We start from the raw sequence: 19646 nt of genomic DNA on the forward strand, positions 1-19646 counted from the left end.
TCCTTGTAGGTATGTTTGTTTCCAGGGCTCACAGCCATCAACAAAGACTTCCTTTTATGATTTTTGATGAGCTGTCCTGAAGTGACAAACTCAAAGAAAAGCACCTAGGCCTACACACAGCAAAAAGCATAGCAAGCTGAATACTGAATCTCAAACCATATGCCCTTTTCTTGGTTTGTATTTTTTTTCTTGCCAGATGACTATCAGAATTTATTAATTGGCCGGTGCCATGGCTCAGTAGGCTAATCCTCCGCCTTGCGGCGCCAGCACACCGGGTTCTAGTCCCGGTCAGAGCACCGGATTCTGTCCTGGTTGCCCCTCTTCCAGGCCAGCTCTCTGCTGTGGCCCGGGAGTGCAGTGAGGATGGCCCAAGTCCTTGGGCCCTGCACCCCATGGGAGACCAGGAGAAATACCTGGCTCCTGGCTTCGGATCAGCGCGGTGTGCCAGCTGCAGCACGCTGGTCGCGGCGGCCATTGGAGGGTGAACCAACGGCAAAGGAAGACCTTTCTCTCTCTCTCTCTCTCTCCCTCTCTCTCTCTCTCTCCCCCCTGTCCACTCTGCCTGTCAAAAAAAAAAAAAGAATTTATTAATTGAAGTTTTCTAACAAATCTTTGTCTTCTCCAGAAGATTCTCTGGTAGTCTCTTGGAATTAAGTTTTGGTATAAGTAGTTCTTACTCTTAATGTTACAAATCACACCTTACACAAAAGCTAATGAATGTCCCAAGAAGGATAACAAGGATAGAAGATATGAAAATGCTGAAGGTAGTGAAACCAAGCGTTCAATCATGTATACTTTCAGTTATTCAAAAAGTAGTTTAAAAAAGCAACTTGAATTTATATCACCTATAATAATTCCCTATAAGCCATATAAGGAACTATAGTAAGGAAAGATGTCAGATTTTTACAACTTAAACATAAACGTATTGTATTAGTCCATTTGCAATTGCTATAGCAGAATTCTTAGGTCTAATACTTTATAAAGAAATATGTTTACTTAGATTATAGTTGAAGATTAAAGAGTATGGCACCAGAGCCTCTTGGTTCTAGTGAGGCACTTCTGGATACATCAAACATGGAAGATGGCATCATTGTGGAAGTTATGGGCAAGGCAGAGAGAGATCACATAGTGAGACACAGAGTCAAAGAAATTCAGTTGCTAGGGTTACTCCCAGGGAGACTAGCTATGGTCTCACAGAGCTACATTATTGCCTTCAGAGAGCAATTTTTTAGTGGTCTACCTATCGCACATTAGGTCCCACCTCTTAATAGTTTCAGCAACTCTCAGCAGCACCACTTTGAGGATGAGGCTTCCAGCACCTGAATTTTAATGGACAAATCATATCCAAACTGTAGCAGATTTTTTTTAAACTTTTATTTAGTAAATATAAATTTCCAAAGTACAGTTTATGGATTACAATGGCTCCCCCCACCGTAACTTCCCTCCCACTCGCACCCCTCCCATCTCCCACTCCCTCTCCCCTTCCATTAACATCAAGATTCATTTTCAATTATCTTTATATACAGAAGATCAATTTAGCATATATTAAGTAAAGATTTCAACAGTTTGCACCCACACAGAAACACAAAGTGTAAAATACTGTTTCAGTACTAGTTATAGCATTACTTCACTTCGGACAACACATTAAGGACAGATCCCACATGAGGAGTAAGTACATAGTGACTCCTGTTGTTGACTTAACAGTTTGACACTCTTGTTTATGGCGTCAGTAATCTCCCTAGGCCCTAGTCATGAGTTGCCAAGGCTATGGAAGCCTTTTGAGTTCGCTGATTTCGGTCTTATTCAGACAGGGTCATAGTCAAAGTGGAAGTTCTCTCCTCCCTTTAGAGAAAGGTACCTCCTTCTTTGATGGCCCCGTTCTTTCCACTGGGATCCAAATCGCAGAGATCTTTCATTTAGGTGTTTTGTTTTGTTTTGTTTTGTTTTTGTTTTTGTTTTTGCCAGAGTGTCTTGGCTTTCCATGCCTAAAATACTCTCATGGGCTTTTCAGCCAGATCTGAATGCCTTAAGGGCTGATTCTGAGGCCAGAGTGCTGTTTAGGACATCTGCCATTCTATGAGTCTGCTGTGTGTCCTGCTTCCCATGATGGATCGTTCTCTCCCTTTTTGATTCTATCAGCTAGTATTAGCAGACACTAGTCTTGTTTGTGTGATCCCTTTGACTCTTAGACCTATCAGTGTGATCAATTGTGAACTGAAACTGATCACTTGGACTAGTGAGATGGCATTGGTACATGCCACCTTGATAGGATTGTACTGGAATCCCCTGGCACGTTTCTAACTTCACCATTTAGGGCAAGTCCGATTGTGCATGACCCAAATTGTACATCTCCTTGCTCTCTTGTTCCCACTCTTATATTTAACAGGGATCTCTTTTCAGTTAAATTTAAACACCTAAGAAAAATTCTGTGTTAATTAAAGAGTTCAACCAATAGCATTAAGTAGAACAAAAATAATACTAAAAGGGATAAAGTATTACATTGTACATCAACAGTCAGGACAAGGGCTGATCAAGTCACTGTTTCTCATAGTGTCCATTTCACTTCAACAGATTTCCCCTTTGGTGCTCAGTTAGTTGTCGCTGATCAGGGAGAACATATGATATTTGTCCCTTTGGGACTGGCTTAATTCACTCAGCATAATGTTTTCCAGATTCCTCCATTTTGTTGCAAATGACCGGATTTCATTGTTTTTGACTGCTGTATAGTATTCTATAGAGTACATGTCCCATAAATTCTTTATCCAGTCTACTGTTGATAGGCATTTGGGTTGATTCCAGGTCTTAGCTATTGTGAATTGAGCTGCAATAAACATTTTTTTAATGTGCAGACAGATTTTTGTTTGCCAATTTAATTTTCTTTGGGTGAATTCCAAGGAGTGGGATGGCTGAGTTGTATGGTAGGGTTATATTCAGGTTTCTGAGGAATCTCCAAACTGACTTCCATAGTGGCTTAGCCAGTTTGCATTCCCACCAACAGGGGGTTAGTGTCCCTTTTCCCCCACATCCTCTCCAGCATCTGTTGTTGGTAGATTTCTGAATGTGAGTCATTCTAACTGGGGTGAGGTGGAACCTCATTGTGGTTTTGATTTGCATTTCCCTGATTGCTAGTGATCGTGAACATTTTTTCATGTGTCTGTTGGCCATTTGGATTTCCTCTTTTGAAAAATGTCTATTGAGGTCCTTGGCCCATCTCTTAAGTGGGTTGTTTGTTTTGATGTTGTGCAGTTTCTTGATTTCTTTGTAGATTCTGGTTATCAACCCTTTATCTGTTGCATAGTTTGCAAATATTTTTTCCCATTCTGTCGGTTGCCTCTTCACTTTCTTGACTGTTTCTTTTGAAGTACAGAAACTTCTCAATTTGAATCAATCCCAAATGTTCATTTTGGCTTTGACTGCCTGTGCTTCTGGGGTATTTTCCAAGAAGTCTTTGCCAGTACCTATATCTTGCAGAGTTTCTCCAATGTTCTCTAATAATTTGATGGTGTCGGGTCATAGATTTAAGTCTTTAATCCATTGATTGTTTTGTGAACATTGAACCAGCCCTGCATACCAGGGATAAATCCCACTTGGTCTGGATGGATGATCTTTCTGATGTGTTGTTGCATTCTATTGGCCAGAATTTTATTGAAGATTTTTGCATCTATGTTCATCAGGGATACTGGTCTGTAATTCTCTTTCAATGCTGCATCTTTTTCTGGCTTAGGAATTAAGGTGATGCTGGCTTCCTAGAAAGAATTTGGGAGGATTCCCACTTTTTCGATTGTTCTGAATAGTTTGAGAAGAATTGGAGTTAGTTCTTTCCTCTTAACACTGCTTTTGCTGTATCCCATATGTTTTGCTATGGTATGTTGTGTTGTTATCCTCATTTACTTCCAGAAAGTTTTTGATTTCTCTTTTGATTTCTTCTATGACCCATTGTTCATTCAGGAGCATGTTGTTCAATCTCCATGTGTTTGCATATGGTCTAGGGATTCCCGAGTTGCTAATTTCCAACTTCATTCCTCTATGATCTGAGAAGCTGCATGGTATAATTCTAATTCTTTTGAATTTGCTGAGACTTGCTTTATGGCCTAGTATGTGGTCACTCCTAGAGTAGGTTCCATGTACTGCTGAGAAGAATGTAAATTGTAGCAGATATTTTAAAGGGTCTTTCCTATCTGTATCCTGGATCTATTTCAGATTTACACATTTTTCATTCACCAAAGGGGAAAGAGCCCCATATTTCTCTTAGATTTTTGGATGAGTAGAATAGCTGGGAACAGAGAAGTTGTTTCAAAGATAGCAAAGCACCTGTGGAAGAGGTAAAGTGTTTGATGAAGCTTAGAAGGTCTGAAGATGAATTAAACAAGGAGAAATGAAGCTGAAAAGCCATTCTGGTTCCAGACCATAGAGAACCTTAACAATAGAATTTGAACTTTATTTGTGAGGCATGATGTATGTTTAAAGACATTTAAGAAGGCACTGACAAGGTTATAAGTGGGTTAGGGAGGAGTCATGGGACCAGGCAGCTTGGGAGGGAAGATATTTAAGATAGAAGTACAATTATTAGTACTTCCTAATATGTCACCTTCAACTGAGAGCATTTGTAGGGTCTGAACTAAATTCAAGGCTCTGGGAAGAAGAATGAAGTGATCAATATGAGATACGTTTCAGAGGCTCTGAGACTAAGCAGTGATAGGACTTGGGGAGGCAGAAGGGTCCAAAGTAGCTTTAAAGATGGATCAGTGTTCATTGGGAAATAAAGACACTAGTAACATCTAGGGGAAAATCAAAGTTATGAAAAGGAGACTGTAAGTGAAAAATAAGCTCAGTTTTAGATATTAAAAAAATTGAATATAATAATAACTGACTTGCAACTGAGGAAGAGGAGGAACCTTGAAGATAGAGAAACAGCATAGAAGAGAAGTATGGTTGATAAAAAAAGGTTCTTGGTAGGACAGTGTTTAGCTTACAATAAAGAAGAGGAATTTGATTTAGGCAGGAATAAAAGAGCTTATTTGGAGACAGGAGGAATAGAAGAGAGTATAGGTAAAAATAAACATTTTGAGGTAGAAAAGAGGAAAGCAATAAAGTGAGCTCAAAATGGTTGATTAAGCAAAAGATGAAGTAGCTTTCAGAGTGAGAGTGGTATCAGGGGCTCAAGGAAAGTGGAGAGAACTCATCTAACCATCAAGTAGACTTGATGAGTGGGCAGCAAGAAATGACTATAATGACTGTGTAGCATCTGCAGCATTTTTAAAGAAAGACTCGCCCTATTCTATGCCCTGAACTGCACTGATAATCTCTATTTGTATGGTCAAAAAGGGGGTTCAAGATGAGTAGGGATAAATAAACACAGATCCTATCACTACTCCTGGAGAGAGGAGAGCACGTCTTTCTGATAATTCCTAGCAATTATTAAAGGCTTACTACGTATGAGGTACAATGTTGCATGCTTGACTTATTTGATCTCACTTAAGCCTTTCATCAGCTCTGTAAGGTAGATGCTTTGTTATTCTCCTCATTGATTTGCAATCATTCATGCAAGCACACAATTAGGAATTGTCAGAGCAAGGCTGAAATTTAGGTTTGCCTGATTCTAGAAGTCATTCTCTTAGCCAAGCTTCCTGAAGATGGGATAGTAGCATAATCTTCACCTAAGAGAATACTTTGGTTGTGGTCATAGATAGATGAAACTCAGTCCACCTGTGGGCTAGGTTAGCAACCCAAGAGGCTTCCTCTGAGCTTATCAACTTGGCACCTGATTTTAAAACATATCTTACTGCTCTAAAGCACACCCACAGTCTTCATGCTTTGCCTTTTCTCGGGTTCCTACATATCACTTCCAAAGTGAAAATTTTAGAAAAATAGCAACTTTTACGCCCATTTGCAATCTGTTATAAATCATGAAAACTAGTATATTTCTCCTTTTCTTAAAAAAAGGAAGAAAATGCTTTTGGGATTAAAGCTGTGCTTGAGAAGGTTGCCAACCATTGTTCCATTGGTTTTGCTAATGAAATAAAAGTAAGCATATATTGGTCTCTGCATTTTTCAACATTAGTCGACTCTTCAAGAACAGGAAATGTGGCTTAGCCATTCAACATTTGAGTTCTGTGACTAGACATACAATTTTTGCAATTGAAGGGGAAATACAATTTTGGACACTGATGGAGGAAATAATATCCTGGTGGAATCACTGCAAAACTAGAAGGAAGGATGAAAATCTTTCTTTTAAGAGTATACAAGAGGGCATGTAGCTTTGCACCCAACTCAGCACAGTGCTTTAGTAAGCTTGGTGTGATGAAATTTGTATGAAGCACTTTGAAGGAAGGTTACATGTGAAAGACCTATCTTATTTTTTAAATTAAAAACAATAAATTATAATTTTAGCAAAAATAAATATGTGCCAGTTCATCTGTTCTTTTTACCTAAATTGCTCTTTTACAGATCTTCATGAGGTTAGCTCTTGTCATTCAAGTTTAAGCTTTTGTGCCAGTACCAGGCTGTTTTGATTTTAATTGCCCTGTAGTATGTCTTGAAATATTGTATTGTGATGCCTCTGGCTTTGTTTTGTGTGGGGAGCAACTGAGACTAGACTAAATTACTGGAACTAAGACTAATTCTATGCATCTGCTCTCCCACAATATGGCACTGAGAGACAGCAAACAACTTCTACACAGCTGCCTCACCAGTTCAACTCATAAGCTGCAGGAGCTGATCCTGCTCCTGATTGGAGGAGAGCAGCGTGCTCGGCGTGTGGGCAGCAGAGCATGGATTGGTGGAAGAGGACTAAAGGAAGAGCGAGACAATATGCACCAGGAACATCTGAGGAACATCTGAGCAGCCCCTGAGAGAGCTGGCCGGTGGTGTACCGCTCCTCCGTGGAAGCGGGGAAAGCGGCGGGGGTGCCGCCCCTCCGTGGAGGTGTGGGGGGGGGGTGCCGGCAGCTAATCCAGGAAGAGCCGGGGAAAGAGAACAGCGCAGGGTCCAGTGTCATTCCTCTGCGAATGGGGGAGCAACAGTTTTGGTTTTATAAAATTAACTTAGCTATCTGGGATCTCTTGTGTTTCCATATGAATTTTATTATCATTGTTTTTCTAGATCTACAAAGAATGCCATGGTATTTTGAAGGGGATCTCATTAAATCTATAAATTGCTTTTGGTAATATGGACATTTTGATTCTTTCAATCCATGAACATGAAAGATTTTTCCATTTTTTAATGTCTTCTTCTATATGTTTCTTCAGTGTTTTATAATTTTCATTGTAGAGATCTTTGACATCTTTGGTTAAATTTATTCCACAGTATTTAATTTTTTTGGAGCTATTGTGAATGGGACTGATCTTACAAGTTCTTTCTCAGCCATGACATTGTCTGTGTATATGAAGGCTATTGATTATTCTGTGTTAATTTTATATCCTGCCAATTTAACAAACTCTTTTATGAATTCCAATAGTATCTCAATGGAGTTTTTTGGATCCTCTAAACATAGAATAATGTCATCTGCAAATAAGGGTAGTTTGATATCTTCCTTTCCAATCTGTATCCCTTTGATTTTATTTTTCTTGCCTAACGGTTCTGGCAAAAACTTCCAGGACTATATTGAATAGCAATGGTGAGAGTGGGCATCTTTGTCTGGTTCTGGATCTTCACGGGAATGGCTTCCAAATTTTCCTCATTCAGTAGGATGCTGGTCATGGGTTTATCATAAACTGTCCTGATTGTGCTGAGGAATGTTCCTTCTACACCCAATTTTCTTAAGGTTTTCATTATGAAAGAGTGTTGTGTTTTATCAAATGCTTGCTCGGCATCTATTGAGGTAACCATAGGGTTTTTGTTCTTAAGTTTCTGAATGTGATGTATCACATTGATTGATTTGCAAATATTGAAACATCTCTGCATACCAAAGATAAATCTCAGTTGGTCCAAGTGAATGATCTTTCTGATGTATAGATGGATTCGATTAGCTAATATTTTGATGAGGATTTTTACATTTATGTTCCTCAAGATATTGGTCTGTAGTTCTCTTTCTCTGTTGTTATCTTTTTCTGGCTTAGGAACTAAGGTGATGCAGCCTTCATAGAAGGATTTCCTCCCTTTCAGTTGTTTTGATTAGCTTGAGAGGAAATGGAATTAGTTCCTCTTTCAAAGTCTGCTAGAATTCAGGACTGAGATAGAATCAAAAAGGGAGAGAACGATCCATCATGGGAAGCAGGACACACAGCAGACTCATAGAATGGCAGATGTCCTAAACAGCACTCTGGCCTCAGAATCAGCCCTTAAGGCATTCAGATCTGGCTGAAAAGCCCATGAGAGTATTTTAGGCATGGAAAGCCAAGACACTCTGGCAAAAACAAAAAAAAAAAACAAAAAAACAAAACAACAACAAAAAAAAAACCACCACCACCTAAATGAAAGATCTCTGCGATTTGGATCCCAGTGGAAAGAACGGGGCCATCAAAGAAGGAGGTACCTTTCTCTAAAGGGAGGAGAGAACTTCCACTTTGACTATGACCCTGTCTGAATAAGACCGAAATCGGCGAACTCAAAAGGCTTCCATAGCCTTGGCAACTCATGACTAGAGCCTAGGGAGATTACTGACTCCATAAACAAGAGTGTCAAACTGTTAAGTCAACAACAGGAGTCACTGTGTAATTACTCCTCATGTGGGATCTGTCCTTAATGTGTTGTCCGACGTGAAGTAATGCTATAACTAGTACTGAAACAGTATTTTACACTTTGTGTTTCTGTGTGGGTGCAAACTGTTGAAATCTTTACTTAATATATGCTAAATTGATCTTCTGTATATAAAGATAATTGAAAATGAATCTTGATGTTAATGGAAGGGGAGAGGGAGTGGGAGACGGGAGGGGTGTAAGTGGGAGGGAAATTATGGGGGGGGAAGCCATTATAATCCATAAACTGTACTTTGGAAATTTATATTTACTAAATAAAAAAAAAAGAATTCAGGGGTGAAGCTGCCTTGGCATGGGCTTTTCTTTGTTGAGAGTGCCATTATTACTGATCCAATTTCCATCATGGTTATTGGTCTGTTTCTATGTCTTCATGACTCAATTTTGGTAGATTGCATGTGTCTAGGAATCTAGCCATTTCTTCTAGCTTCCCAATTTGTTGGCATACAGTTCTTTGTAGTAATTCCTGATGATTCTTTTTATTTCTGTGGTATCTGTTACATTTCCTGTTTCAGTTCTGATTTTATTGATTTGTATTTTTTTTTCAGTTAGTTGGGCCAATGTTCTATCAATTTTGTTTATTTATTCAAAAAACCAGCTCTTCATATTCTTCAGCTTGTAATCCCCTCTTCGAACGTGATGTTCAATTACATCACAGAGCTGTTTTCCATTTTGTATAATTCTTAACATACTTCTCTCTTATATATATTAGTTCCTCCTAGGAACTAAGCTCCCTCAGGACTCTTGTCCTTGTTGGATGTTTTCTCTCTAAAACCCAAAATAGCCCTGGCATATAGACACTAAAGAAATAAATGTTTGCTGTGAATGTTTCATCATTATAACAACCCTCTGGGCTAAGCACTTCTACATTTTACAGATGAAGAAACCAAGTGAAAGATAACAAGTAATTTGCCGAATGGAGCTGCTAGGACGTGTGAATGAAAATCATCTTTCTATGTCTAATACATTTAAAAGAAATAGGAAAGGTTACCTCTGTTTCTTTACTTAGGATGAATGATTTCCACTTTTGCTAGAAAGATACCTTATTTTTCTTTAAATTTTCAAGAGGAGACTAAATTCAGAATGTTTTAGTATCTCAAAACTTTCACTGTCTTTTCATTCCTATTCTTAAAATTAACAAGTTCCTCTGTTGTAAAAGTATGCATTCTCTGTCCTGTCTCTGCCTCTCAAATTAAAAAAAATGCTGTGTTCTTATACATTTACCTCTCCCCATTCCTCTTATTATTTCTCTTGATTGTGGGTGCTATTTGTTTGTTTAAGGATATAATTCCCATTTCTGTCATCTTTATTGAATTTTTGACTATTCTGACTCCGTCTTTAGCTTTGTTTATGAGTATTCGGGAGGCAGTCTGTGGTAGAATCAGAAATAGGATAGGCTACACTTAGCAGCTAGGTAGCTGTGTGGCCCTGTACAAGTTACTTAGAAGTGATTTTCCTTCACAAGTGTAATCTTGATATAATTACTTTATAGGACAGTTATTAGAATCAAGGGAGGTGTATATATAAAATCCTTAGTAGTACATATCTGACACTCAGTAAACATAAGATACATCATATATATTATAATTTATGGAAAGTTTGAGTGTTAAGTAGTTATATTTATTTTTCCTTTAGCTATAGGTGATATGCTTAGGAATTACTTTTAGTTATATAAAAGTTATAAACATTTAATTATATAAAAGTTATAAAAAGTTATAAATTCTGGAACTTCTCTCATTTTATGTTTAAAATTTTTAATCCACCAGGAATTTTGCTACATATCATGATGTAATGATCAGATTACATATTTTTTCTATATGTTTAATCACTTTTCCCAGCATTTATTAGACAAAAAATCCTTTGCTTATGGACTTGAAAGGCTACTTTTTTATTTTTTAGAATTAAAAGTTGTTTCTTTCAATGCAAACATTTTTGAAAACCATGCATAAAAGAGTTCTTAAAAAAGTTCATACACTATGCATAGGTTTAAAAACTTTTTGCACCAAAATAAAAATATCTTAATTATATTTTTCCATGAAGTTTTTGAAGTACCTTTGTATTTCTTTTTTATTTTTTGATTTAATTTTTGACAGATTCATTGTGATTGCAGATACAATTCTAAGAAGATAATGATATTTACTACACACTCTCCTTCCTTCTCCTTTTTATGTTTTTAAATTAACAAATTTTAAATTTAAATTACCGTAAAAAGGCTTAATACTTCACTGAATAAGAAACTTAAATGACAACAGGTGTCAAACAAATCACGAAGACCCTAGTTTAGTGGGAATATAGACAACCGCTATAAATAATGATTGAATGGGAAAATGATCACTTCACCCATATACAGAAAATTTTAAAGTATATTTTATACAAAATCACCAAATGAATATTTACTAATTCCTGCATTTTCTCTTCTGTTTCATATATGTGGCTGTTGCTACAATGACTAACACTCTGTTTTCTTTATTGTAGTTTTATAATATGTTTTAATATATGACAGAGAAAGTACCATACCAAACCTTCCAAAGTTTCTAGGATAGGAGGATATTCTATTATATCAACATTTCTACATTAACTTTAAACTTGGCAAATTGATTATTAAATAATCCTGGCCAACCTTGAAAGTATACATAAATTTGATGGAGAATATCCTCTAATGTCTAGGATCTCCATTTAGGAATGTAGCATATTTCTTTATTCATGTTCTAAAAGGAAAGTGTTTCAGTGAAACCTCATACTTACTTTTACATAAATGGTACCTATCGCTTATTAAGATTATTAGGTATTTCATATTTGTGTTCTTGTAAATGCTATCCCTTTAACCATTTTTCTAATAATAATAGAAAAAACTAGAAATTCATTTGTTTTTTATAAATTGCTTTTATAACCAAATATCTTATTGAACTTATTTGCTCTAAATGTTTAACATGATTTTATTGAATTTTTCAAGCAGTCACATTATTTTCAAATATCATAATTCAATCATCTTGTGACGCTAATAGTTCATTTTTTTGTGGTATCACATTGCCTGCAACATTGAAAACACCATTAAGTAAAGTGCAACATTAGCAGAAATCCTTATTTTTATTTTTTTCTTTAATGATGATGTTTCCTATTTATCATGAACAGACCTCTTGTGTTTTACTATTGAGGATAATTTTAGCTCTCTTTCCAGTCCTGTATCCTTTTACACTTATCTTTAAACATGTTGCTCCTTATGCACTAATCTACAGAAACAGAACAATGGCTCATCATCTCCTTCTCCAGAGAGACAATATTTTTCTCAGTGACTATAAGTTACTTCAGTCAAAAACTGTACATGGCTACCTATATATGCTACCTTTGCAGAGGAAAGGCTGATGACGTGTTGATCTTTCTCATTGGTTACAATCTCAGTGACACTGAACATGTGTCCCACAAGTTTCCCCACTGGTTTGGTGCTGATGTTGGGGTGCCACAGACGGAGTACCTTATCTTCTCCTGAAGAAGGGAATAGGGAAAGATTATTGATTTTCTCAAGTGATCAAGTTTTAAAAGTCCCCCTTTCAATCATATCCTTCTCTTGCTCTTACTATCAAATCCCAGACAGTTTGTGATTGAGACTAGTTTGTTGTGGATCTACTGCTCCTGTCAATGCTGTTTTGTGATAATCATTTTTATACACATAAATGTGAAGTCTTATGAATATTTTATGAGTACTTTTCTTTATTCAATACTTTCCTACTCGTCCATGCATTAATGTATTATTTATACTTTATTTACTTCACAAAAGTATTTAAGGCAGCTGTTCTTTCATTTTCACATTCTTAAATTACAAAAACATTACAATAATGAAAGAAATCAAAGGAAGAGGGAAGCTGCAGATGTCTCCACCATTATAACTAATCAAATGTTTTTATTTTTTCCTTCTCTTCTAGCACATGTCCATAAGTGTAGATAACTTACATGTAGTCATTATAATAACAAAGATACTATTCTTTAATTGTTAAAATTTGGAAAGACCGGAAAGGGATAATTTTTGTGAAAAGTGGCTTCTTTCCCTCATAATAGCTCCACTCTTTATAAAAAATTATTGTTAACCTTTTAAAATACACAAATTTGATACTTTATAGATATATTTTTATACCTGCTTCTTTTTATGTTTATGAAGATCTTGGACTCATACCCTCATAATTATCCTTTTATTTGCTGTTTCATAGCTTCTTAAGATTATTCCACTGATTCTGGTTTTTACTTTATTCAATAACATTGAAGTGAATCATTACTTTATTTATGTGTTTTTTTTTCTCCTTTTTGGATTACTACTGAGGATATATTTCCAGGAGTGGCTGCTATATTAGGGCTGGCAACATTTTTGTGACTTTAAAACCTATTACTAGATTGCTTTCCCAAATAACTGTAATAACTTCCAGGGCCATCAGTTAAATGTGACTATAATAATGTCATCAAATTATGGCCAGAACATAGTTTTATTATTGAAAATGTTTAAGATTTTTAATAGGCCTGAAATGATATATTTTTTAAAAAACTTAAGTTTATGATAGCTAAATCTGTTGAGTGTTTTCTCCTGTATGTATCTGTTAATTTTATCTTTTTCTGTACATTGATGGAACAAATTCTGTATTAATAATGTATTAGAACTCTGGTGATAATAAAATAAATATCTAATCAATTTATCATATGTGTTTGCACACACATCTAGTTTTATGACAAAGGTTAGTTAGCTGTTCAGAAAATCCATATTCTCTCTTCTTACATTTCCAGGCCTCTTTCAAGTAAGGGATATCTTTTTAAAAAATAAAACAGCATGGCATTAAAATAAAAACAAACACATAGGTCAATGGAATGGAATAGAGAGCCCAGAAATTAATCCACATACATAATCCAACTAATTTTTAACAAAGGTACCAATAACATACTTTGGAGATAGGGTATTCTTTTCAGTAAATGTTACTGGCAAAACCAGACACACATATATAGAAGAAAAATAATGAAATTACATCCCTATCTTTCATCATATACAAAATAAACTCAAGATGGATTGAAACCTAAATGTAAGACTTGAAACTATGAGATTTCTAGAAGAAAATGGGTAACATTTCAAGACATTGGTTTAGTCAATGATTTTTTTGAATAAGATCCCACAGCACAGTAAACAAAAGCAAAACCAGACAAATGTTATATCAAACTCAGAAGCTTCTGCACAGCAGAGGAAACGATTATTAGAGTAAAGAGACACCATAGAGGAGAAAGTGTTTGCAAGCTACTTATCTAACAAAGGACTAATATCCAGAATATATCAGGATTGCTTCTCCGCCTTTTGGCTAAGATCAAGTGCAGAATATATCAGGAACTCAAAAAACTCAACAGCAACAAAAACAACTTCCAGTAAAGAAATGGGCAAAGGACCTGAGTAGACATTTTTAAAAGGTGAAATAGAAATGGCCAACAAATATACGAAAAAATGCTTACTATCACTAGCTATCAGGGAAATGCAAATCAAAACCACAATGAGCTATCTTACCTTGCTTTTGTTAGAATGGCTATTATCAAAAAGACAGAAAGTAAAAATATCTGGAGATGATGTGGAGAAATGGGGAACTCATATTGTTGGCTGGGGTATAAATTATACAGCCACTATGAAAAACAGTATGGAGATTTATTTAAAATCTAGAAATTGCCTGCCATGTGATCCAGCAATCCCATTACTGAGTATACATCCAAAATATATGAAATCATTGTATCAAAGAGATAAACTTGATTATTGCAACACTGTTCACAATAGATAAGATTTGGAGTCACGAAGGTGTTCATCATCAGATAAGTAAACAAAAGAAATATAGTATATACACACAATGGAATAGTTTCAGCCATGAAAAAGAATGAAATACTGTCTTTGCTTCAAATTGATGGAGCTGGAGGACATCATGCTATGGGAAATAAGCCAGACACAGAAAGACAAATACAACATATTATCCCTCATATGGGAGAGTTTCAACACAAATGAAACCTAAACCACCAATCTGAACACAGAAAGGGGATTACTAGATACTGGGAGAAGAAAGCAGAACAGAGGACTTTTGGTTTAAAAGAAAATTGAGGAAGCGTGATGTGTCTCATTAATTGTGACAAATATAGTAATATGAGATGCTAATAAAAGGGAAAACTATGTAAGGGGTATATGGGAATTTTTGTACAACTTCACAATTTTTGCTTTGTAAATTAATAATAATTATGAAATAAAAAGTTTTTAAAAATGTTATTTTTCATAAGGAGTTAATTCACTGTTTCTTTGTTATTTTCCATTTGATTTTCTTTTTTCTTTTTGACAAGCCAGGATTTAGATAAAGTCACACATTAAAGATAGCTGTTCTTTCATTTAGCAAGCTCTTATCTCAGCTGGTGAGTCACTTGATCCAAGCGCATCACTCTTGATGAGATGAGCTGGCTCAGTTCACAGAGAAAAGCAAGAGGGAGCCAGCCTCTAGCGAACCAAATTGCTGTGGTCAAGGAAGAACACAGGGATGGGAACAAAGAACTGACTCAGCCACAACTCCGCATCTAACCAGTTGCACCACTTATGGAACATTGCTTCTTTTCTGGGGACTCAATTTCTTTGTCTGTAAAACTGTGATCTTTAAGAGTTATTTCAGCTCTAAAGTTTTATGACTGTGCTCTGGAAGGAGAAATTACCATAGTGAGATTACAGGGCAAAGTAGAATTTTTATATGTAAGAGAAAACCTTCAGGTTTTCAGTTACATGATTCAAACTGAATAATTCCAATAATACGTTAACTCGTCTACATGTTCTTTTCACTTCTTTTCACCAAGAAGTATCATAATACTTAGGTATGTTAAGAACTCGAACCTCAGACCCATAGATAATCCTAGAAAATGTTGGTTTGGGGAATCCTTGGAATGGGCATTATCACTCCTGGAAGATAAGATTAACCAGTCCACAGAGAAAGTCTGTAACTTATATATCATGTGATGACAAATAAATTAGAAGAATCCCACCTAAGAAATGTCCAAGTCCCTTCAATTAAGAGTTTTGTACAACATACATTGTGAAAGAAACCTGATCTCCCAGAGGTTCCTTACATGTATTGCAAGACTTCCCTATCTCTGCTTGCTCTATCAATAGTAAGGAAGTCCTTATGTAGTCTGTGTCATGGCTTTTTGGATCCAGAACGAGCAGAAAGGGACCTGAAACTAAGCTTTAAGTGACCAGAGTATTTTATCTATATTATTTTTGCTATGATTATCATCATCTGTTGACTCATGTTCTATGTTATAGTATGGTTATCTACAGACTTGTCTTATTTGTACTATGAAACTTTGAATTATTCTTGTTTTTATTTAAGAGACAGAAAGAAGACAGTCACAGAGAGCTCCCATCTGCTGGTTCACGCCCCAAAGGCCCACAATGCTGACTAGAGCCAGGATCTGGAAACCTGCATGTGGGCGGCAGGAACCCAACTACTGGAGCCATCACTTGCTAACTTTCCAGGGACTGCATTGGCAGGAAGCTGGAAATAGCAGCCAGAGGTGGGAATTGAATTCAGGCAGTCTGGTGTGGGTTACAGGCATCTTAACCAGCATCTTAACTGCTAGGCTTAGCACCTACCCCTGAGTGAATCTTTTGAATAAAAAGGATACGACTTGATACTTATAATATTTATGGTGCCTAGTCCACAGCAGTGGTGTAAAAAATTGCTAATGAAAAAGCATTTGCAAAGCTCCCAAGACATCTTTGATGGCAATTAATTGTTTTTATATACTGGCTTTCCATACTAGGAGCTTAATTCTTAAAATGGCTAGTGGAGACACTATGGGTAATAAATCCTTGATGGTCACCAAAATAACTTTCAGGAAGTTAGCAGTTGTTTTTTGGTAAATACTCCGTCTTGGTGTTTTGTTTTGCTTTTTTTTTCTTGCAAGAGCTTCTGTCTTGTGAAGACCACCAAATGTCTCAGTACATTTAACACATTCAACTATACCTCAGAAAGCTGCTTTCATGGTGTATTTTGAGTCGTCAGCTGGTACATACTGTACATTTAGCAGTGTGCTTGGTTGACTGACTAATCAACAAGAGCATTCTCCTGAGAAAATGTATTGTCAGTTATAGGGATTTGCATTTTCTACTAATAGAGGCTCCATAACTGTGATAATTCAGTAAAGTATGCATTTTGATAAGTATGAGCTGCTTGTCAGTTATGTTGCCCAGTGTTTTCTTACCTTTGTGAAAGAGCTAGAAAACTCATATAATTAATTAGTTTTCAAACTCTGGATCAGAATTTTATAATGAAATGAACACTAAGGTTAACAGGAGTCAAATGCCTTAATCCACAAACACTGAAGTAGTTTAAGTCACAGAGCTTTACCAAACACATTTTTTATTCCAGAAATAACTAAAATGCTGAGATTGCAAAGTAGACGAAAACTGTCAATACTTACATTTTGTTTCTTTTGTGTGAGGACACCAAGCTGTCCAGAGGAGATGATCAAGTTTGGTGTGCAGCATCAAATGACAGTCATCATATTTTAGAGCTTAAATCTCACTTTGGCCACATGTTTAAGCTCTCTTTTCTCGGGGAGTCTTGTGTGCAGGATTTGACTTGAAGTGAAAGAGAAGGCTAGTATTTTTAACTAAGGGCATGCAGTGCCCTTAATTCTGCACTTGATTCTCAACCGTGTTGGATGATATCACCACACCAGGAAATCTTTTCCTCATCTCCTGGAGTGCCCACCACCTTCCTCTGACTTGTGGTTGAGGCCAGGAAATGTGCCCATTTTCATTGCAAGTTAAGACACTTATCAACTCAGAAATGGACAGCAGTGGATCACAAAATCATATTAGAAGCATCCCACTTTTTTTTTCATTCCAATTTTAGTTTATGTGCTGCCAAGCGAGCACCCACTTTTTTTTTTTCAAAACATACTTCTACCATCTATCTTTGCGTGTTTTACACCTAGGTAAGGGAGCTCTTTAAAGGATAATTATTCTTGGCATGCACAGTTTAGAAAGATGAGTGATTCTTAGAATAATCAGTAACAAGGTTCAGGAAACTTGCTCCCAGTCCAAGCCATGGCTCTCATGGACTACTTTGCAGACTTCTTAGTCACAAGCCCTTCCTTTCTTTTCTTGATGTCCTTAGTTGAATTTTAGAAGTATGTGGCCAATGGATGCTTTATTTTTCTGAATTCATAATGCTCTAACTATATATTGACTAGCACCTCATTGACAAACTGTATTCTGAATTTTCCCAGGAAAGTATTTAGTTTATTTAGTTTAAAGTCTGCATATGAATAGGCAGGCCCAAGTCCAACTTCCTAATTTTGTTAGATAAGGAAAATGAGCAACAGGGAAAGATCAAGTGATTGTTGAAATTTGAACAGTTTGTTAATGGACAGGTATGATGAAACTCAGCTTCTCTACCTTCTGGATTGTTTCTACTTGTACTTTCCAAGGGACTGCTATATTATTTTGTAATTATGTTAGAACTGTAAGCTAATTTCAAATAGATATTGTGGAAGGCCCAAAACTGAGTATAGACTTAAATATATAATTTGGTTTATATACATATATATATATATATAAAACGATTTTGGATGCATAATATATGGAGAAAAACTAATTTATTCCCTTAGGGGAAATGACCCAGCCAGGAAGTCAAAGTTTGGCTGCCCTAACACTTTGTAATACGGATATTTCAGAGGTAAAGCAAGATACTTGAGGTAGGAAACCAAACATTGCCTGCTGGGTATGTTTGGAGGTAAGACATTTAAAGAAGTCTTAGATGTAAAAAACCAGTAACACTTACTCATTTAACATTTTGGCTCTTCTTTTTCATTGTTTCTCTAACTCTTTGGCCAAATGGTATATTTAATGTTGTTGATGATAGAATTTTCTTCTTTAAAAAAAAAAAAAAAAAACTTCTTGTTCTCTTCCAAAGCTCAAGTCTCCAACACAACTCCCTTGTATCTGTGTTTCTGTTTTGCTCACAGACATCCTGTGAGCCTACACACCTCCTGTCTCCTGTATGGTGATCTGGCCCGGGAGCTCATCCTCTCCTCCCTGTGGGCAGCCTGGGAACCCTGATGTCCCACTTTTCTAATGGGCTTTTTTTTTTTTTACAGCAAAAGAAATTCTTCCTGGGTTTTTAATCAACACATCACATTGAAGTCCAAAAGTGGGCTTTCATTTGCTCCTCTTCTCCATGTGAGTACATCTTCCTTATTTCTACATAACCATCAATACAATTGCTTTTCTTCCCTCTCTCTCACCGTGCAGACTTGGAGTGGTTGATTTACTTTAGTAATCTTCAGTATCACTGTTTCCAGACCTTTTGCATAATTCATTTCCCATGTCTTTGAGAATGATTTTTTTCTTTTCTTTCCCCATAGCACGGGAACAATTCAAATACTCTCCTTACTGAAGGCATTAGTAACAGCCTCCTGATGGGAACCTCAGATTTCATCCTATTCTAACCAATCTTCCATAGTCTGAAAAAAATGATTTTGCCTATGTGTTTATATACATTCAATTAATATTTGTTAGAAATATACCAGGTATACATTATCTCTATGAACCTTAAATGCCAACATACAAAGTATAAGGGTTTTTTCTTATTGTTTATGATATTCTTAGCAAACTTGTACTGTGTGTTTACTATGTGTAAGATGCTAAGTATTTTATTTGAATTTGCTTAGCTATTACAATAACCTTATGAGTAGGAACTACATTCAACTTCACTTGTGGATGAGATTCAAGCTTAGAGGAATAAATAACCTGCTTGCCATATAGCTAGCAAGTGAGAGACACAGGATTTGTATCTAAACAGTCTGACTCCAGAGCCCAGACTCAAAGCCATCAAAATATATTAAAACTCCAGTATGGTAAATGAGGAGTCTGAGCATCAAGCAATATTTCATTGCTACCTTTCTGCT

General features: G+C 36.3%; 1 protein-coding gene across 1 annotated transcript in view; it reads right to left on the reverse strand.

Annotated features, from left to right (window-relative positions):
* Positions 1-19646, reverse strand: part of LOC100338257 (WD repeat-containing protein 64) — a 144964-nt gene that overhangs the window by 69281 nt on the left and 56037 nt on the right. Inside the window, exon 10 of the mRNA XM_002717339.6 lies at positions 12037-12176. Coding sequence (XP_002717385.4) covers positions 12037-12176 — 140 coding nt within the window. The remainder of the gene's footprint in view (positions 1-12036; positions 12177-19646) is intronic.

The sequence above is a fragment of the Oryctolagus cuniculus genome, chromosome 13 (assembly GCF_051225735.1).
Source record: "Oryctolagus cuniculus isolate XC-2025 breed Fujian yellow rabbit chromosome 13, ASM5122573v1, whole genome shotgun sequence".
Taxonomy (NCBI): domain Eukaryota; kingdom Metazoa; phylum Chordata; class Mammalia; order Lagomorpha; family Leporidae; genus Oryctolagus; species Oryctolagus cuniculus.